Source organism: Coloeus monedula, assembly GCF_965178545.1.
Source record: "Coloeus monedula genome assembly, chromosome: 3".
Classification (NCBI taxonomy): domain Eukaryota; kingdom Metazoa; phylum Chordata; class Aves; order Passeriformes; family Corvidae; genus Coloeus; species Coloeus monedula.
The window spans coordinates 115,093,891-115,116,233 of NC_138783.1; the positions used below are offsets into that span (position 1 = coordinate 115,093,891).

The following is a 22,343-nucleotide window of genomic DNA, read 5'->3' on the forward strand; positions in this document are numbered from 1 at the left end:
CAGTGTTGCCTGGAGTTCTTAGGATAATTAGACAGCGTGTTGAATTTTTATCTCCCCCTTTCCGTAGCCATGCCATCCGGGGCCACCCGATACCCCTCTCCAGGTTGGGTTACACGGGCTGCGGCCGCGATGCCGCGCGCAACGGCCGGCTGGAAACCCTCCCGGAGCAGGGTGGCTCAGCAAACTCCGAATTTCCTTCGGGTTGCTTTCGATAATGAAGAAGGAAAACAGTTTTGTTTTTAGCTATGACTTCTCAGGAAGAGGTGAGTGAAGCTTTGGGAGCATGTGATAGCCTCTGAATAAGCGAAATGTCAGTGTTCAGCTTGCAGGTAATTTACTTCACAATGCTGTTTTGTTTCCTGGTGGGCAAATTATGCACCAGCTAGAAGGCTTTTTGGTTTTAATATTTAACGATCATGCTGGCAGATTCTCTACAAAGTTTGATTTATGTTCATTGAAATGTAGGTGAAATTTTACCAAATGAAAGACCATAAACCTTATTGCTGAAAGGTGAAAAAATATTCCAGGTTGTATTCCATTATAGGTATAATGTCACAGATAAAACATGTATTCTTTGCCTAAAATGTGTCATTGTAAGCATTTTCTTGGACTGACCCTGCAAACATGCTGCTTTTACAGCTTACCAGCTCCACTGTCTTTAACAAACCTGGACCTATTTCACACCACTGTGAGTTCAAAAATCTGATTTCCTTTCTCCATTGTGCAGAACCAGAATCAGAAATTACCGTTTCAAATCTATTTGCCCCAGATTCTGGTCTAGCTAACTTTATTTTTTTCACTGTGTAGTAAGTCATCAAAAGTTTACTGGACTAAAATTCCCCTGAATGAGGATCCTGTCAGGTGCTGTGCTTGTGTCCTATGCGTTTTAGTCTTTCTCTTGTTTCCTACTGAGATTATAGAGGAGGTGGTGGATTCATACCCTCAGTGTGAGTTATTTAAAGTAGCTACGGTGCTTAGACAGATATGAACAGAAAATAACCTCAGTAGTTTGCTGGTAAATTAATGATAAGTGCTCCTCTCATGAAAATTAAGTCTATAACCATGTATTATGTCCAGCTCTGAGGTCCCCAACACAGGAAGGACATGAACCTTGCTGGAGTGAGTCCAGAGGAGGCCAGGAAGATGCTCAGAGGGCTGGAGCCCCTCTGCTATGAGGAAAGGCTGAGACAGTTGGTGTTCATCCTGGAGAAGAGAAGGCTCCAAAGAGACCTTGTTGTGGCCTTCCAGTACCCAAAGGGGGCTACAAAAAGGTTTAGATGAGATATTTGGAAGAAATTCTTCCCTGTGAGGGTGGTGAGGCCCTGGCACAGGGTGCCCAGAGAAGCTGTGGCTGCCCCATCCCTGGAAAGGTTCAAGGCCAGGTTGGATTGGGCTTGGAGCAACCTGGTCTAGTGGAAGGTGTCGCTGCCCATGGCAGGGGAAGGAACTGGATGATCTTAAGGTCCTTTCCAACCCAAACCATTCTGTGACTCTATGACAACATTATAATGATTATTTTCTTTCTTTTTTCTTTTTTTTTCTCCTCTTGTTGAGTAAGGTACAAGAGACAAATCCTGCTACTGGAAGTCTTGAAATCATCTCTGTTACAGAAGATGAACCGCCAGTACCACCAATTCAGTTTACCTTCAAGAGATTTTTCTTCATACCACAAGCAAGAGTGGACCCGAGTGCAGATGGATCTGGTAAGGACAACCCAGAGCCCTTTGACCTTTGCAATCCAAATGGCCACTGTGTGCCAAACTGTGCTTGCCCACTCAGAGCAAGCAATCACACTGAGGAGGAAGAAACACGACCTCCCTCCCGCAGGTGTGAGGTTTGCCAGCTCAGTAACATGATGACATCTTGTGTTGACTTGCAGACACAAGCATTTCTCACAGCCAGGTTATTCACACATAAGCAAACGTTTCCCCACGCTTTTCAGACACATTTTTGAATGGTTTGTTTGAAATTTTGTCAGCCTGGAAATTGGTTCATTAAAAAACCTGAATATACAATGCAGCAGCCTTGGAGGATTAGCATCTCTGTTCACTGCTTCCCATAGGTTTCAAAACAACCATGGGCTCCAACAGAGACAGACTGAGCTTCCAGAATGAAAATAGAGCAATTTAATTTTCTAGTCCATTAGCTGCTACAGCTGTGTAAGATCTTTGGCATACCAGACACCACTTCCGTTGCCAAAACCAGTTATTCATCTGCTGCTGGGAGTCTGAGGAAGCTGGGATTTAGTAGAGAGTCTATAAACCCTCGGAGTCACTCCTTATCCTTGACTGATTGTATCTGCCAATCTCAATTTCAAAGCCTGAGGAATGGGGAAGTGAAGAGTTGTATGAACTAAAATTAAAGACAAGGGTCCATCAGTTCCTGTGTGCACCCATGACCCAGCTGTGTTCTCTTTATCCCCACAGTTTGCCCTTTGTATATCAAAATACATTTGAAACAAGTGAACCATTCATTAATTTCAGCAGAATCACTTGTTGTCTTCCAGACCAGCAATACCACTAAGGAGAGGTCAGCTCTGGAGGTCAGTGGTTGTTGAACAGGTCCAGCTCATGAAATGTATTCAGCAATTACTACTGATGTATATTTTAACTTTAGATGCATCTACCTGAAAACTCAAGACTCAGCCTCGAGCCATTGCTCAGTTCTCTTCTTGCCTTTATAGCAAAACTTGGAGCAGATCACTTTTTCACAGTTTTTGGGACTAGTTAGAGGATCCTGCTTTTTTTCAAATTTAGCTTTTTATAATTTTCAGTTAACCTTGCTTCCAAAGTCCAGAAGGACAAGTGACTTTCCTCCCTCTTGTCTTGAGCTTCTATTTATGAGCTGCACACAAGTTTGATTACACAGGCAAAACAGGTCTGAATTTCATTTTTATCCCAGGACTCACGTTTTCAGCAGAGGTGCTCATATACTTGAAAAGCTCCCAGTGTGATGTAGCCCATGAAAATGAAAATTTGGAGCTCATATTGTTGATTGCATTGAGGACAGGCCAGGTGCTCTGCAGGGACACAATTCAGACCCTCCCAAGGCAAAATCTCAAGGGATATCTGAGAGCAGCAGCAGCCCCAAAGCTCTTGGAGCTTTCTCATTCCCTGAAAGAGCAAATCCAAATCCCTTCAGGTGAGGTCAGCTCATAAAGTATATCCAGGACTTATTGATGACATCTAATTTAATGTTAGATAAATCTTTTTTCATTGCAAACTCAGCTGGTTTAACCTCACAGAAGGTGTTTCCTCTGTTTGGTTTCCAGGAGATATTGAACCACCTTCAATGTGCCATGCTCTTGTCTCCCTAAAATACTTCCCCTATATCTGTGGTTTATTCCTTGCAGTAATCCTAGCAGTTGCCATTGGCCTGGGTGGTGAGTACCATTAGTTATTCATTAAGTTCTCACTTAACCATTCAAATGCTTAATTTTTCATGAGCTTTTTACTGAGAATAGAATTAAACTGCTACTGTGGCTTGTTTGCGGAAGTAAAAAATCTTGTTGATGTGATGGCTTTAAATTTTATTTACATGTAGGGATAAAATAGGTCTGGCACTCCTGAGAGGATTGGTGTAATATTTACAACACTGGGGAACCTGCAGCTTCAGGAAACCTTTCTCTAGTAAAATGTTGTTCGCTCCCCTCAGGCAATGAGCTGAGTTTAGAAACCAGGGGTTAAAAAAAACCCTGCAGGTAGCCCACATCGTATTTTTGTCTTATAATTCACTTCTCTAAGTTTGTCTTCAAAGAGTTAAAGAACTTTCCCCCTATCAAAAACAACTTTTACAAAGGAAAAGAAAATGCAGAATGAGTTTAGTTGTGGCTGGCAAGTGTGACCTGCCAGGTCCAGAGGCCAAATATGTTGTGTCTTCATACCTGGAACAGGGATCAGTTTGTAGGAATTTGAGGCATCCCCTTGGGAAGAGCGAGTACTGGATGTGTTTTCCAAGGGTCTCCCTAATTTGTTGCTGAGGGTCTGAGGTACCAGGCAGGAACTTGCCCTCGGGTGAAACTTAAACTGGGTAGAGGGAGCTGGGAAGGAGTCAGCACACACAGCACTCACAGCAAGGCTGACTCCTCCTACGAGTCATTACTAATAAATGAGTTTTAGCAGCACCATGGAGCAGCCTCCAGGTTGTATTTCAAATGTTCCTGGAATACAGGAGATGGCTTTTCCTTAGCAAGACTGAAATCTGGCCAGATAGTGGAATTCAGAAGTGTTAAATTCATCTCCAAGTGTGTTTTCATTGCCCTGTTTTCTTTCATTCCTTTTAGTCCAGTACAACTGCATTGGGAAGTTTCGCTGTCGATCATCCTTTAAGTGCATCCAGAAATCAGCCAGGTGCAATGGTGTCTTCAACTGTAAAGAAGGGGAGGATGAGTACAGATGTGGTAATTTAAATTTGATTTTAAATGCCTCCTACCTCCTCCCGTAGAATTGGCAAGTTATCAAGGAATGCTTGTAAAGAGTTTGGGTGAGGCAAGAAAGACAGAGACCAATGGATTATCTGAATCAGCACTTCAGAGGAACAATCCCTCTGAGGTACTGATTTACAGTTTATGAGAAATCAAACTGCTCTTTAGATAAATGTGATGATTGCTGAATATTGTTGCTGCCATATCGATCATCTTTCTCCATTAGAAGCCCAGATGCTTTTTGACTGCTCACATTTCCTCTGCCTGCAAGGTATAACCTCACTGCCTTGTGGTGTGTAAATAGAGAACTCTCTATTCACTGGCACACCGTTGTGCTGTGTCAGTTTTGATGATTGCAAAAGCCTGGTACTATCTTAAAGGATGTGGGAATGGGAGAAATCAGCATTTTGCGCATTCAGTGCTGCAGAGTTTGCTGCTTCACGTGTGAAATGTATAAGCTCTGTCTGAATGTCTCTCTGTGGTGGTTTTGGGAATCACGGGGAGGTTTTAAACGCTCCCTCCCTGTCCTGCGCAGTGGAAGGTGACTGTGGTGTTCACGACCACTGGAGGGAAAAGACTCTAAAATTAATAAACAGAATAACTGGTTTTTAGGTCAGTGCACTTGTAATCCTGGCTCCTGTACCCACAGGTAAGGAGGCAGCACAGCTTTCCATCTGTGCAATAGGAGGAATGACAAGAACCACGAGCTTTTGGCCCCAGTTAACCCTGCACAGTGTGTTCAGGGTTTAGAGAGTTTTCCCCAGGAAGGCTCAAGGCCTCTGTGGAGCCTGTGGCAACAGGAAAGCCTCTGCTTTTCTGGTCTTCCTTTGCAATTCCATAACACTGGTTCGTGGGCACGTGTGGGAAAGCCCTGTTCAGCAGTGACCACGTGCATGGCTTCCCTTCTCCCTGGAACCACCACACAGATGTGCCCTTTCCCAGATCCAGGGCAGCTGGGCACAAATGCATCCACCTCTCTGACACAGGAGGTGCCAGCCACCTTCCACCCCTTACTTTGACCACAGGTTTCCTTGGGGCAAAGCATCTGCAGCTCCAACTCACTGCAATCAGTAGGACTTGCTTAAAGCTCTCTGGAGGGCCAGGCAGCCTGGCTGCCTGTATTAGAGCTGACATTCCCTTGAGTAAAGATATTTTTCTCCTGGCTGTCCTAGCTCAGAGTACCTCAGTTCCCTTCTTTAATGGGAGGGGGGGAAAAAAAAAAAAAAAGGCACACAAAAATTCTGTCAAAGAATCCAAGTGATGAAAAAGACAAGTAGCCAAAACTCAGCGAGCCAGAAAACACAGACACCACAGCGATGCCTTGGCACTGTTGTGTGCCTGTTGTGTGCCTGTTGTGTGCCTGATGTTCATCTTCACAGCTCACTGAGGCTTTTCTTGTCCTGAATCTCAAAGTCAGGCTGAGTGGGAAGAGGGCAGTGCTGCAAGTGTTCACCTTTGGGTCCTGGCGAACGGTCTGCTCCGACGACTGGAGAGCAGAGTATGGAAACACAACCTGCAAACACCTGGGCTTCTCAAGGTATGGACACCAAAGCCAGAAACTTTGTTTGGCCTTCTGAACAAACTCTGAAGTTTTCAATGAAGCCTTTTGTTAGTTTGTGCTTTAAAAATGACTTAACAACCCACTTTTGTGAGTGATATGATTGAGGAGATTTGAGATGATGTGGGAAATAGCTCTGAGTACTTGTACATGGCAAATTCCTATCATTACTGCTATAAATCCTGCCTGATGGCTAAATACAATTCCTTGGCTAAATCTTCCCTGTGTGGTACAGGTACCCAAATCCTATTTGTCACTCTAGTAGCCTGTCAGAGAGGCACAAAAAACATGAGCATTTTCCATGTCTTTACTTCCTCTGTAGATATATTGTATATACAATTCATGTCATGACATCTGTTAGCATTTAAGGTCCACCTCCCGATTAGAGAAGAACATGGCAAGGCAGTTCTTGCTGGATTGACCCCATTCCTGAAAAAGCACCATTTCTTTCACAAAGTTTCACAAAACTGAGAAAGATTTGAAGTTGTGATTTGCCATGATGCTCTGTTATTTTACAATGGCATCATTCTGATTTCTGTTATGGTTAGCAGTATAAAGCCTCTTTGAATAAGTTCTTGTTGCCTTTAGGATAAAATGCATCTCAATTTTTCAACAAAGAAGAGAAGAAAACATTAAAAATCAATCATCCTCCTTGCTGCAAAACATAACTCTAGAGAAAGGAGACAATGAGCTTGTTAGTGGCTCAGGAAATGTGCCAACCACTTACAATGAAAAACTTCATTGTAATATTACAATTAAAATTTACTTTCTCTGCCAGTTATATGTAACTCAGCATGTGTGGCTTCCACACATGATTATGTCAAAAATACATGCATGTGGTAAGGAGCATAGGGGGAGGATAGAATTACTTTTATCGAGTGCCAGAATCTGATTATTGTGGTTTTCATTAGCAGAACCTGATTATTGTGGTTTTCATTAGTGAATTATTTAAGCAGATTGCTGCAATGCTGTCTGGGGAAGCTGTGCTGATGGTTTATTTGCAGTTATGTGAGTTCAGGTTACCTGCCCGTGGCTGCAGTCGAAAAGCAGTTCCAAAGACATTTTGTATCCCTCAGCCACTGGTTCTCAGCTGATCAAGTGACATCCCTGCACAATGCCACCAACCTCAGGTATGCCTCAGCTGCTTCATCCTGACAGAAGGAGACCAATCAATGGAAGGGGAATTCCTGATAGTTTGGGATTGTTGCTGTTTTTTCAGGCATGTAGTACTTTATAAGTGCTTGGTGTTACACATCCCAGACTGAGGTTCAGCAGCAGTCTTGCTGGAATATGAACCAAGAGTCTGATCCAGGACCTGTTAAAATCAACAAAGGCTTTCAAATGAGCTGTTTCAAATGACTGTTTGTCCCATGATGCCATTTTTTTTTACAAATGGATAGACACCAAGCACTTACATTTTTCCATTGTGAAGCAGTTTGTTTCGGTTTGCAGATCCTTACACGTTTCCCAGTGGGTTTATGAGCCCTTTATGGCCCATTTATTCCTCCTGATGAGTGCTTGTTTTTCTTAGTTACCTTCCACTGAGAAGGGAGCAGTGGTTCCAAGGAGACTTCAGACCTGCTGATGAGCCTTCCCTCATGGAAAAGCGAACCCCTCCTCAGCAGGGTGGCATATGGTCTGCAGCCTCCTGATGGTGGCCAAGCTCCTGACGTCAGTATTTCAGTTAAAGGCCCTAATTAGATTGGAGGAGTTCATGCCTTTGTGCCTCTTTCAATATATGAGTTACTTACATTTATGTGCACAGGAAAATGATATAATATTGGAAAAAACTGCACTATTTGTGAATTGGGACTAATGCTGCACTGTCTTCTCATCTCAGGGAGGAATGCACTTCTGGCAATGTGATCATCTTAAAATGTTTGGGTAAGAATCAGGAAAAGTGAAAATAAAATCAGAAACTGCCCTTCTTTATACACTGCATGGCAAGAGGTGGGAGCAACTGTGTACTCAGGGTGTATTATACTATCAGTTTATCACACCAAAGAAAAATTGTATTTTTTGTGTAAAATTTGAAAGAATTTCAGAAAGTGAAAATAGGCTGGGAGGGCAGATTGGGAGTGTCAGATAGCAGGAGCATTTCAGTGAGAATCCCAGTAGGAAGTGTATATTTAAGGACTGTGTGTTGAGTCCATGGGCTCACACTGTAATTCCAACTCTTTGGCATCTTGGCAGGAAAAGGAAAATTCTGCCTTAATTGAATTTTCATCCCCCACCTCCCCATGCCAGCTAGTTTTCTGATTGGGATACAAAAAAATCAAAATACAACAGCAAAATCATCACAAGGGGAGAGGAGGTGCTTGAGCCTGCCTGTGTGGGACGCTGAGGATGAAGGAGGGCAGAGCAGGGGGGATTTACAGCTCACCTGAGCACTGCACCTGCAGGGCAGAGACATGAGCCCCACAGCCCCCAGTCCATGAACGATCCTGCAGGGGTGGGAGGGAGCAGGAGAAACCTCTGGGGGCTGTCACATCCTGGGATGTGACCATGGGCATGGTCCTGCTGCTGTGAGAAAAGGGGCTGGAGGTGACCCAAACCAGGGCTGTGTTTCCTCTCTGGACTGTAAGCTTTGCTTCCTGGCAGCCTGTGGCACTCGGGCCAGCTACGGGCCGCGGATCGTGGGGGGCAACGCGTCGTCGCCCCGGCAGTGGCCCTGGCAGGTCAGCCTGCAGTTCCAGGGCCACCACCTCTGCGGGGGCTCCGTCATCAGCCCGCGCTGGATCATCACGGCCGCCCACTGCGTCTACGAGTGAGTCCCCAAATCCCTCCCCTGCTCAGGGGCCCCTCTGCTTGCTCTTAAAAATAAGCTGCAGGACACTCTCATGCCTCATCCGTAATATTTCACCTGTTTCTCTCTCTTCTTGCATGGGGCTCTATTGAGAAAAAATCTTCCCCGAGACGTTGTCCAAATGCAGGGCTCCAGTTTCCAGATGTCCTGAGCACTCCCAGCTTCCCGGGAAATCAGCCTAAAACAACACTTAAGTGCTAGATTTTAGGTATCCCAATCTGTAGTTTCTGTACGTTGCATGTACAGAATTTTTATTTGGCTTCTCTGATCCACTGGAGCTTCAAAATAAGTTACAGGATCCCTTTCAAGTTGACAGGATCAATCAGTGGTTATTGGTCAGTTGTACAGTGCTTTGTGCCCTTTGCCACTTACTCACTGCTCCTTCTTATGCAGTTGAAGAGGTCTTCGAGCTGTAAATAGATGCTAAATTGTTATTTAAACTCTTCTTCGTGTAATTACAAACATAGCCCTCTCTCTTATTTATAATGAGCTGTCTGGTTTTGCAGTCTTGCTTGATGCTAATAGTGCAGGAGAGCTCCTCTTGCTCTTATAAACTCCAGGCCACTTTCACCAAAGACATTTCGACAACTAAAATGGGATTTTTCTGATCACTTTCAAGCATCCACAACATGGATGCCTTTTTCTGAGCAAATTCTGTACAATGCTTTTATACCCAGTAGAGAGAAGAGGTGGGACAGAAAAACCCCACTCCTAGTTCCTATTTAGAGCCCTGTGTTGCCATAAAAATAATTACTTAGGAATTCAGCATTTTAGAACTTTTGTCCTTTACTTTGTCCCCCACAACCAAGGTGGCTGTGGTGTGTTCGAAGGGTGATGGGGATGGGAGCAGGTAACACAACCCACATTCCTGGAACTTTTTCCCAGGGGAGTGAGGGCAAAAGGAGAGGAGCTGCTCATGTTCTGGAGGCTGAAGGATGTGCCAGCTCATGAACTGGGGCAGAAACACCTTCCAGAAGGGCAGCTTCTCCTTGAAAATGCCTTGTCACAAGTGCCACTGAGGTCTGGCTGAGTGCAGATGTGCCAGGCAGTAGCTGTGGGGTCTCATAGGGGCACAGACAGCTGGGCTGATGAAAAACTCTCACATATTTGTAGAAAGATACAGATAATTGCACAGATAATATATCAGTGACCCAATCTGTTAATAAGATTAATCACCTTTTCTACATTTTGAAAAGATTAGATGCAGAACATAGCCATTATTAACAGAGAGGTAAGCCAGTACAGCAGACTGGAGTTATTGGCCTGTAGAGTTTATGTGGTCCATAAGCTCAGAGGACAATTAGAAAAACCTGAGGGTTTTCCTGGAGGTTTGACACTCTCCTCTACCCCTTTGTTCCAGCCTGTACTTGCCGAGCTCATGGAGCGTTCAGGTCGGTTTTGTGACTCAGCAGGACACCCAGGTTCACCCACACTCCGTGGAAAAAATCATATACCACCGGAATTACAAACCCAAGACAATGGGGAATGATATAGCGCTGGTGAAACTGGCAGCACCTCTTGCTCTCAATGGTAATTTATCTCTGTGAGCTTTCACTTGGCTTCCTCACCTTTCCCAGCTGAAACATCCCCATTCACACAACACCAGCAGAAACCAGCCAGCCTCAGTGTGAGCACCTCCTCTGCACTCCACATCCAGGCATGGACAGCGACAACGTGCTGCAAAATGTTCCCAGTCCGCGCTGGTATTGATTTACTGCAGGCATTTATTAATAGGCAAACATTAACTTTATTCTTTCTAAATATTCTTCCTATCTAAAATAAACACCCTGCCTCGTTCTGCTTGGAGGTCACAGAGATTTTTATCATGTCCTTTCCGTGAATACTGGGGGATTCAGCAGTGTCCAAAGCTGAAAATCAACCTTAAATTTCCAAGAGAAAAAAAGGCAATTTGAATATAATGATGATTTAGATGAAAACTACTTTTGTTTTCTTGGTAAGATGCTACCTGCAGTTGATACAATGGGTTGAAACAATATATAATAATATTGTATTAATTGAAATGCTCACCTGCCAATGCCTCCTAATCACTGTGAGCTGACTGCAAAGGGGAGCTGGCAATCTCTGACACATCTAGACGGTCAATTCTTCAGTCAATTCTCTTGTAATGGTTTAAACTTTCACTTTTAATGAAAATTAAGCTTGATATTGTTCTGATTTGTACCTCAGCTGCTGCTGTTTTATTTTGCTTATGGATAACTTTGGGAAGCTGTAAGGAACACTAGTGGTTCTGCACCTGAGCAAGATCCCACTGTGTTCCATGATGGGGGCTTAGAGCTGGGATCACTGCACTGTGGAGAACAGAACCACTGGAAACTGCCCAGTTATATTTTGTATTTTCCCTCCTTTTACTCAGCACCAGTTTGTCCCTGCAAGCATCAAGCACTGATTTTATCACATGAAATTCCATGTCCCAGAGCACAGAGGCGCCGAAACTCTGTGAGCTGATGGAAGGGAAGCAAAGAGCCCTCCCAGAATCTTGTTGTCCTTTCAGGGACGTGCACACCCAGCTTCTTGTCTCACCCAGAAGCCCTGTAACCTCTGATCTGCCCTTCAGATCAGAAGCAAACCCTTGTTTGCTCATTCTTCAATTTATTGACCTGCTGACACGTCCTTCTGTGGCTTCATTCCCAAAACGCTGCTGTGGGAGTTGTCTCAAACCCTCAGTGTTGCCCACAAGACAAAAACCTGCAGAAAACTGCCAGGCTATTTATGTGGAGAGTGGGTGGTGTTCATCACAAGTTCACTGTGAGCCAAATCTTTAAGTTTTTCTGAGACACATAAACTTTTTTTGCTAAATTTTGATCCTGTCTTCTCTCTTTTTTTTTTTCTTTTTTCTTTTTTTTTTTTAAATAGGTCACATTGAACCGATCTGTCTGCCCAATTTTGGTGAACATTTCCCAGCAGGGAAAATGTGCTGGGTATCAGGATGGGGAGCAACTGTGGAAGGAGGTATTTTAAATAGTCTGCTGATGATTTCACTGCATGCACACATCTTACATACAGTGAATACAGGGTTTGGTTGGGGCACTGTTGAACACGAAATTTTCTGGAATACCTGGAGGAGGAAAGAAGATATATTACTGAATTTTATGCACAAACCGAACTCCAAAAGTGGTGTGCCAACTCTTATCACAAGGAATGGATGGTATCCTCTGAAACAGTTGAAAATTACACATATAAAGTGCCCACAGTGATGTACTCAGCCTCAGTCAAACAGGCTGTGCCCTTTAGAACTCCAAGCATAGAAAGCACAGTATGAATGCAACACTTAACCATCCCTTTTTTTTAGAGACAGCATATGTGCATTTTCAGGCAGGTGGGGTGATGTAGAAATTGGATGAAACAACATCAGAAAGAAAAGGGAAATGTTTAATTTTTTTTTTTTTTACCATGACTCACAGGTCATGTTAATCAATAATATAAACTGAACCACCTTCATGTGAAAATGTGTGAATTGTCAGGTAATTGTTTTTTATCACTCCTCATTCATGTCATTGAATGTGTTCTTTTTGTTCAGAGAACAAGAACAGAACGTTACCTGACCCACAGATAACAGCCCAAGGTGGGGAGAAAATGAAAGCAAGGTTTGCCACATTAAAAAAAAAAAAAACAAACTAGCCCTAAATTGACAATAGGCAGTGTGCAAATACTCCCATTTGTAGAAGGGATCCATTCAGGCTCTGAATGAAATAAAATAAATATTTATAAAGTAAATCAGATATTTGCAGATGATTTGTTGACTAACAGAGCAGGTGATAAATTCAGAACAGGTTTTTGGCACTAGTATTGAACACAATGTTCAACAAGTTTTTTAGTTCATTAGTGTCATTGATTGTCTAGTTTGAAGTGGAAACATACAATGTCCAGATTTTATTGTTATTTTATACACTGTGATAATCCACATCTCTACAGAGTGCATAATTACTGTGTTCTGTAAGTGATGAGACACCACATTGCCTTACTTTTGTCTTGTCATTAACCTTCTTTCTTTCATCCTTCCTTGCCAATTCCTTACATATAAAACATTCTCTGTTTATAAATGGAGATTATTTTCAAGGACAGGAAGGTTTTTTCTGGCTTTTTTTTTTTTTCTGTGTTTTTCTGTGTTTTTTCTGTTTTTTTTCTGGTTTTTCCTGTTTTTTCTGGTTTTTTCCATTTTTCCCTGTTTTTTTAACAGGTGATACATCCGACACCATGAATTATGCAGGTGTTCCTCTGATTTCCAATGCAATTTGCAATCACAGGGATGTCTACGGTGGGATCATAACTTCTTCAATGCTTTGTGCTGGTTTCCTAAAGGGAGGGGTGGACACCTGCCAGGTATGGAAGTTTCCAAACTGCAACTGTGCTCATTGGAAATGGAAAAACGTGAGTGATAAGTTATCAGAAAGCACACCCAAGCTTTTCTTGGGCAAACATTTGGGTTTGTGCCATTTGTTCTGCTCACCACAATTATCAATCACAGACCACGTGCATTCACACGCTACAATTTCCTTTTTATACTTCTTCTCTGGACCTTATCTGTTACTTCTGAAGCCAAATTTGGTTAAGGCATATTTTGATTTGCTGCATGTGCTGCAGCACGGTGCCATCCTTTCTGTGCCTTGGCTGTGGCCTCTGCACTGCACTGAATTGCATTTCCCTGCACTGTGAGCAGCTCCAGAGACCTGAAAGGTGCAGAAAGCCCATGGTGAAAAGCAGCCAGCTAAGGCTGGGGAGGAATTCCTAGTGGAAGGTGTCCCTGTTCCAAGCAGGGGGCTTGGATCATGAACTTCAATGTCCCTTCCAACCCAAACCTCTCTGGGATTCTGTGGACTTCATGTTTCCAGACTTGCTCCATCCCATCCACTCCTGGGACAAAATAAAGCAAAGGCAGTGGGTGCCTAAATCTGCATTTCATCCCATTTTTGCACACAACCCCCCCAAAAAAGGCACCTGGCACCACCTCTGCCCGGGAGAGCTGCCCAAGGCAGCGTGCTCAGCACACAGCTCCACGTGACAGGAGGAGCCCTGCTCACCAGTGGGACTGGCCTGTTCCAAATTCCCTTTTTTCCAGTTGTTGTGCTGGCTCTGATGCTCGTAGGGCAGGAAACCGCCCAGCAAAAAAGAAATGGGGAGTTTTCAGTATTTAGATGTGAGTCCATTGAGTTGAATCTGCTTAACAAAGTGTCTGGGAAGGGCTGGAGAAGCAGGCAGGAGCAGGCAGGGAAGGAGGTGAGATGTGAGCTTGGTGTTGCAGCCTTGGGCTCAGCTCAGCTCAATAGCCAGGCAAATAAAAATATAATCTAATACACGTCTCAGAAGTCTCCAAGTCCTGCTGTAATGTGCTTTTCCCAGGACCCAGAAGAGGGCAGAGAAAAGACTCTTGAATTATTGGACTGTGTCTCTTCCCCTACCTCCCCAAATAGACATTTCCCTCCCTTTCTGGCACCTTGACATTTATTTTCATTCTTTTTCCCTCAGGGAGATAGTGGGGGGCCTTTAGCATGTGAAGATATGAGTATCTGGAAGCTGGTGGGGACCACCAGCTTTGGAGTGGGCTGTGCAGAGAAGAACAAGCCAGGCGTCTACAGCCGAACCACTTCCTTCCTAGACTGGATCCACGAGCAGATGGAGGTCTGGGATTGCCCTGTTCCTCCACCTCTGGTGTCACTTTGCTCCTCCTGTGCCACACGGGGTTTTGCCTGTATTTGTGAGAGCTGAGTTGTGCCATATAGACATGTGAAATTCGAGAGGGTGTTTGGGGATCAAGGCAGGTCCTCGGGCAGAGCAGGGTGCAGGGGTTTAGTGAGGGGCTGGGAGCACCCCACAGGGGTAGAGAGGAGAGGACAGCACATCCATATGGGTGGGAATCACTGGGGAGGGGGACTGGAGCAGAGCAGGGAGGTGTGGAAAGGCTGTGTCAGGAGATGGAAAGAGATTATAGGGAACTGTAACTGAGTACAGTTCTGGTGCCCCCAAAATAGGAAGGACATGGGACTGTTGGAGCAAGTCCAGAGAAGGGACACAAAGCTGGTAAGAGGACTGGAGCACCTCCACAAAGAAGACAGGCTGAGAAAGATGTGGCTGCTCAGCCTGGAGAAGAGAAGGTTGTGAGGACGCCTCAGAGCAACTTCCAGTGTCTGAAGGGGCTACAGGGAAGCTGGAGAGGGACTCTTTGTCAGGAACTGGAGTGACAGGACAAGGAGTAATGGGTACAAACCAAAAGAGGGGAAATTTAGGCTAGACAGTAGGAAGAAATTCTTCCCTGTGAGGGTGGGGAGGCCCTGGCACAGGTTGCCCAGAGCAGCTGTGGCTGCCCCATCCCTGGCAGTGTCCAAAGCCAAGTTGGATGGGGCTTGGAGCAACCTGGGATAGTGGGAGATGTCCCTGCCCATGGCAGAGGTTGGGATGAGCTGATCTTGAAGGTCCCTTCCAACCCTTAACATTCCATAATTCTGTGACTCGATTTGAAGCCGTGAGGCTGCTACAGAAAGGTCTGGGGAGTGGAAGCTGAGTGGGTCAAAGGAATTGCAGAGAGAACACGGTGTTGTCTGGAAGGAGAGGAGAGCAGAGACAGGGAAGTGAGGGGACACTGCAGCCACCTTCACCTGACCCAAGGGTGGCCTACTCCCTGCTGAACCACTCACTGGAGACCAGCTCTGCTGCTGTCAGCACCTCTCCAGTGCTGCCAGAGAGTCAGCTGAGCAGAGACAGGCACTGTGCTCCAGTGGGACTCCCAGGCAGGGCTCCATTGCCTAAGCAGAGGCATGCAGAGACATTTTAGAGACCTCAGGCTGTCCTGCTGGGTCACAGGTGTTCCTGCAGAAGGCAAGGAGCTGCAGCTCACCCTGGGTTGTATCCACCATCCATCCCCATGGGGATGGCTTGGATACCCTACGAAGGCACAGGTGGTGCCGAGTGCACTAAGACACCTCAAGTGGCACTAGACAGGGCAAGTGCAAGGCAGGTGAACCCTCCCCCAGTGCCCTGGGAGGATTCTGGACATGCAGACACAGGTAGAGAGCTGTGCACAGGCTTTTAATTGTAATTTTCCTGTCTTTGTGGCAAAGCCATCCTAAACACCAGAGCGTGCATCCCATCCTGCTCCAGCCTTGCCCTCGCAGACAGAGCTGCTGTTCAGCATTCAGTGCTGTTCCTTGCTGGAATGAGGGAATGCAGGGATAGCAATGATGCTGTTCCAGCCCCAGCAATCCAGCAGTCTAGGCACGTGATGAAAGCACCCCTGTCACCATCTCATTTGTGAAATTTGTGAGACTTCCTCCTCAAACCAAACTGCCAATATCAAACATTCACAGACAAGCAAATGCCCAAAATAAGGTGATGTGTGCAGTTTCAGCTCAGCCCACGTCTGAATACTGGATGACACACACTCTTTTCACAGCTTATATTGCACATGAAGATTTATGCTATCACAAGCCTATCTGTCACTCAGAGAAAACAGGAAAACAGGATATTTCTGAATCTTCAAGACCTGTAATATTACTTGATTTTCTTCCCCCCAAATATATATATAATTGTGATTTTTTGCATGTACTAACATTTCAGATGAAGAGGTCATATCAAATAAAATCACATATTTCCATTATAAGTGATCAAGGGAGAAAAAAGTACAGCAAAGTCTTCGTCGAGCCAAATGCTAAAATATTAGATTTTTTCAGAGGGACATCCTTCAGATGTAAACATTAATTCCTCAATTTATCCCCTTAGAAAGGATTTCCAGCTGCAGCATGGAAACATAGACACTTTTTAATGGACTCGAAGCAAACCAAAAGAAAGTAGAATTAGTGTGCCCTTGGAAGTGGGGCCAAGGGGATGGCTTGTACCTGGCAGAGCTGTACTGGGGCATAGCCCAGATCAAACTGGAGAAGAGAAGCTTTGGGGTGACCTAATTGCAGCCTTCCAGTGCCTGAGGGAGCCTACAAGAGAGCTGGAAAGAGACGGTTTACAAGGGCCTGGAATGACAAGACAAGGGGGAATGGCTTCAAACCAACAGAGAGTAGATTTAGATAAGATGTTAGGAAGAAATTCTTCCCTGTGAGGGTGGTGAGACCCTGGCACAGGTTTCCCAGAAAAGCTGCGGCTGCCCCATCCCTGGAAGTGTCCAAGGCCAGGCTGGATGGGGCTCTGAGCAAGCTGGGATAGTGGAAGGTGTCCCTGCCCATGGCAGGGAGTGGAATGGGATGGGCTGTAAGGTCTCTTCCAACCCAAGCCATTCCATGTTTCTATGATCCTGCTGGCAGGACTGGCTCCAGCAGCCCCTCAGTTCCCCTGGTGACCTGAGTACAGTGGGAAAATCCCTTCAGAATTCAATGGGTGGCTACACCAGCATTTGCAATAGATGCATAACTTTTTTTTTTTTTTTTTTTCCCCCAGAGAGAAGAACTGCAGACCTGAGGAGAGTGGCCATGCTTTGGGCTCCTGAAAACCCACATCACGCTCCAGCCCTGCAGAAGGACCCATCCCACTCTTCTGGTCACCTGTTCTGAGCTTTGGACCTTCACAGAACACCTTTTACCATTTATTTTTGTTGCTGGCAGCTGTACTTGATGCAAACTGTTGCACATTCAGCCTGTTTTGGATGGAAGAGGCAGATGGATGCTGGATGATGAGCATGTGTGTTTACTGTCAGCTACAATTTTTACACATAGCAAAAAAGCTAAGACTGATAACCCTAAATGCTGTCACGATCAAGTTTTGCAGAAAAAAGACCAGAACTTTGTATCAGGTTGCTCACTGTTATTTTAGTACTTACCTTCCAAGAACCAGACTAAAAAAATTCCTTTTTTCCTGAAAGTATTCATGTAGGTCCATAAGAGGTCCATGCTCTGTTAGGCAGCAGCAGCTTCCTTTGAGTCCATAAAGCATGCAGGAAGCAGAAAGTTGGCACTTTTGACAAGTATGTTCAACTGTTAGAAAAAATAATCTCTGAATTCAAATATATTATCATGTCACTGTGAACAAAGTTCCCAAAAATCGAATTCTTTGGTGTTCTCCTGAAGTAAATAGCTCTGAAATGAGCAACAAGTTGTAACTTGACTGGAAAATTCTGAGATGACTGAACCTAAATGGAAGAGGAGTTTCTTTCTGCCCTGCTTTCCCTCCCTTTCTCTGCTGATGGGACAATACAGATCCCTCACTCTTTGTGCCTATTAGTGACACCATCTGTGGATGGACTGATGCCAGCCAGACAAAGGACAAAACACCTGAAGTGCTGCTGTGGTTTCCTGATTTCCAGTTTAATGTAACAGCCTCAGCTATTTTTAGGCTGGCAAATTCTTGATTGTTTGATACTTGCCCTTTGTAAAAATCCCGGGTGGAAGTTGTCAATTTTAGAACTGATCACCGAATAATGGATAATATTGTCAGAGCTTTCCAATATCAGCCAAAATTGATCTTACCATCTGATCAAGTGCTGGTGATCTGCTTAAGATGTGGTTTTGGATGCAGTCTGTATGCTTCTAAATCAGTATTTGCATCACCACTGCTGCAAGAAAGAGCCAGCAGAATCAGAACTTAATTTTTGCTGCAACGTATCAGGTCAAATTCGAGAGAAAACAGCAAACCTGCATGAACTGTCAACCTCCACATTGTTCTGTGGATACAAACCTTGATATCACAGGACACTGCACCAAAAGCTTTCACCCTGACTGCAGAAACTGCAGTGTTGGAATGTTGTTGAATGTTGCTGGAAAGAAGAGGGAATCATTATCGCAAAGCTGACACAGAAACTGGGATTAATTTCAACTGACAGAAACATGACAGAACTACAACAAAGTATGTTGAAACCTTGTGCAGCTGAGACATTTTCGGAAGAGTTTTAATGCTCATTGCTTGTTATCATGACAGTTTCACAGCCCAACATTAGTATTACCAGCAGTCTGGAGAAGGGGGTGCTGCTCTTGGAGCTGACAGTGTTATTTCATATTTCTGGAAGGACCCCTGAAAATTCCTTTTGCACTCTTGTGTTTCCATAAAAAGACTGTATGATAAGTATCCATTGTGGTCTGCTTTTATATTAAAGAGAAATCCAGTGTAAAATGAGGAAAGCTGCTGAAATCCTCCCAACCAGAAGCCACATTGACCCCCAGATCAATGACAGTCACTTATAGGTAGACCCAGCCCAGCAAGCCTGAAAATCTTCCTTCAATCTTTCTTCAATCTTCCTTCTCATTTCTGTTAAACCCCTTGCTGTGCTGTCTTAATTATGCACAGGCAGGATATAGAATCATAGAATCATGGAATGGGTTGGGTTGGAAGGGACCTTTTATCACCCAGCTCCAACCCCTTTGCCATATGAGTCCCTCCTTACAGCTGGATTTTCCTCCCCCTCCTTACGCCCATAATATTCATGCCAGAGGCTTTAAAATAAATATAATCACAATATTAACATGTTTCTTTATGTTAAGCCAGGTGAAGATACCTGGGGGTTTGGGACATTTGCTGTGGGAGGTGTTTTGTATGGACATGGGCATTGAATTTTATTCAGAGAGAAGTGGGACTGATGAACTGGTCTTTAGTGGTACTCAGTATTACATCTGGAATGAACTGGTAGACAAAAAAGTAACTTTTCAAAGAGTTTTTAAGGCAGGCTACCAAGCCTTTCCTTTTCCTTGGGGTTTCTTCTCTTTATTCAACAAAAATAATTTTCAACACCGCATGTGCAGGTACCGAGGGCTGCCAAACCAGGTGGGGCTGAAGGCAGCTCTGGTTTAACTAATCCTGATTAGGGGTTTCATGGTAAACACCTTGGGAGTGTTTAAGACCTTTATATTAGGGGAGTGTATATTTGCCACCTTATTAAAGAGGCTGATGAAACAGCCTCAGGTTTGTGAACTCACATCACTGGTGTAGCACAGGGTTAAATTACAACCACGGTAACCCTTAGAAACACAACCTGCTCGTAGGCACTGCCCTGCAGCAACCTGTCACGGGCTCTTGGGAAATTAATCCAATGTTCTTCACATGCTGGACGCTGCAAGAAATGTCCAGCAAGTGAAGAAAAATTCCTTTGCAATTCATCATCTGTTCCTGTCACCACGAGAGTTTAGTCTGGAAACTGAGACAAAGCTGGTAAGTTTGGATGAGCCACAAGTGACTTTTATTCAATATGCAGTTTTCCCAGACACTCTGAGAAACATCACATGGATGAACTCTCCTTTGGCCAATCCAAAATCCCTTTTGTTTTTTTTCCCCTTGAGTTGTACAAATGAATAGGAAATTTCTGTAAAGAGACAGAGATGAGCATAAAAACAAGAGCTTAAGCTTGGTGTCTGAGGAAGCCAAAGTGCCTTCTGAGAGGTGACATGCATTTAACTTGCTTTTGACGTGCTTTTAACACATCCTGCACCAGGTACATCCCAGCACAGAAGTGAGCATCTGCCCAGCTCTGTTCTTAGGGCAAGATCCACATAAATCTGTAAATGCAAATTTAAGAACTGTACATTAGGCTTAAAAAAATTAGATCAGTCTCTTCACTTTTTGGAGTGTCTCCAATATCCAAACAAAGCAGGCTGGAAACTGGCATTCTCAGTGCTGCACTGTGCGCCCTGCTGGTTCTGGTTCCAGCCTATTGTCATCCCTGAAAGGTGCACACACTCCAGCATCTCTGTGAGCGTAGCACTGGTTTAAAATCTGCAGGCCAAATTTATTCCCTTCAGCAAAAAGGCCTGTAAGAAGCAGTATCAGAGTTGTGGGCACCAAGAGGATCAGATTTCATAAAGCACAGTAAGAAAGGAGCTTGCTTGGTGTGTTTGACTTTAGGGAAGGTACAAGGAAGTGTTTCTTATCTGGACTGAAAGAGCACGCTTGATCATTGCTTTTAATCTCTCTTTTGATGTATTTAACATGAGCAGAGGCTTCCAAGTTTGTTTTGTTGCTTTTGTCACACATTCTCTTGCTGGTGGGGCTCCAGCCCCAGTAGAGGAGAGCAGGCTGTGGCCCCAGCATCGACACCAGATATATGAGTAAGTTTTTGAATAGTTTGCATCATTTTTGGCAGGGGAGAGGTAAAAATGCACCAATCTTTTGAGTTGTCAAAATATGACCAGACCAGTTTTTCCTGATCAAAAGAAAACTGACTCCATCATCAATTCATTTCCCTGAAGAGAGCTTTGATAGCTGAGCAATGCAATTGTAAAATGCAATGGGCAAGAGGAAAAAAGATTATTGATTTCCACACCTCATAATGCTGGAGCATATTTACTCAAGGTAAAGGCAGGGCTGGCAGCTGAGACAGGAGCCTGGCCTTGCCTCAGGCACCCACGTCAGAGCTCTGCTCTGAGGCTGCCAGCCATAAATATGGTCCCCCTGGAGCTCTCAGGTGAGAGGGGGAAGGCAGGGAGGGAGGGAAAAATGAGACGGGAAGAGAAAAGAACAAGAATGTCTTGAAACACCACAGCATGAAGCACTTAGAGGACATAATTTGCACTTAAAATCACCAGTAAATCATAGTTCCTTCCTACAGGTTTCTCACTGTTTGAAGGACATTTTGCATAGAGGGTCAAGTGGAAGGGAGTTTTAGATCCTTTTCATACAAATTCATGTGTCATTTATTTGGTTACCTTTACTCTAAGCAGCATTATCTCTACCAGAGACCAATTAGAAATGGTCATAATCACATGAAACCCACGGCAGATGGCAGCATTCAGCAAAATTTTGCCTCCATCCTGTTGAAAAATAAATAAATAAACGCTGAACAGTTCGTGCCTCAGCCACCAGAAGTGGATAATGCAAATGCAGTTGCAGCACGTGTCACATTCTTGGAGGTTTGAGGAGAGGTTACTGAGGAGATGCAGCTCCCCCAGCAGAGGAGGGGACTCGCAGCACCTGGGAGTGTGGCCAGAGCATCCACAGACCTCCCCAGGTCTCCTCTGGTGGGTGCTGGCCCCAGCTCCCCAAACTGGGGGACTGCTGTGTGCTAGTGCTGCTGGCTCCTCACGCTGTGGGATGCCCTGGCAATCACAGCCTCAGAATTTCTCATGCTTTGATATAGTTATTTTTTAAATATTTTAAAAATCCCAGTGGAATAGCAGTAAGATGTCACTGCAGAGCTGGCTTTGATCCAGAGAGATCTGTTGAGCAGCTTATTATCCACGTCTCCAAATACCTGTCTATTCCCATCAGAGGCTGAATTTATAACTGGACATTAACACTGAAAAAGAACCTTCTCCTTACGAATTATTTTGTCACTCCCCAATGGCAGAAAGAAAAGAAGTTTATTTAGAGTTTATTTATCCTTTTTATGAGCACTTTTACTACGACTAGGATGGGATCACATCTTACAGGCCTCAGGGCAAAAATAAGACCATCACATAAAAATATTTCTGTACAGGTACCCAGTGCTAGGCACTTACAGCCATGTGCAGGTAACTTAATTTTAAGAAACCCTTAAAGCTGGTAGGGAAGTGGAGGTTAAACTTCTCCAGAAACAAAATATTTCATCACACCATGGTGGCAATAAAGAGAAAAGAGAAAGGTGACACCTATTCAAGATTTCCTTCCCCTCCTCCTTCTGCTTCTCCCTGCAGAAGGAG

General features: G+C 44.4%; 1 protein-coding gene across 1 annotated transcript; it reads left to right on the forward strand.

The window, feature by feature from the left end:
- Positions 1–308: 308 nt before the first annotated feature.
- On the forward strand, positions 309–17,205 carry TMPRSS3 (transmembrane serine protease 3; the record flags this gene model as incomplete). The annotated part of the gene is made up of 13 exons (XM_082277858.1): positions 309–329; positions 1,559–1,703; positions 3,272–3,382; positions 4,283–4,399; positions 5,837–5,960; positions 6,986–7,111; positions 7,822–7,865; positions 8,583–8,748; positions 10,148–10,317; positions 11,662–11,757; positions 12,986–13,128; positions 14,272–14,424; positions 17,185–17,205. 13 exons carry the CDS (start codon positions 309–311, stop codon positions 17,203–17,205), a joined length of 1,437 nt encoding a protein of 478 aa, XP_082133984.1.
- Positions 17,206–22,343: the final 5,138 nt, after the last annotated feature.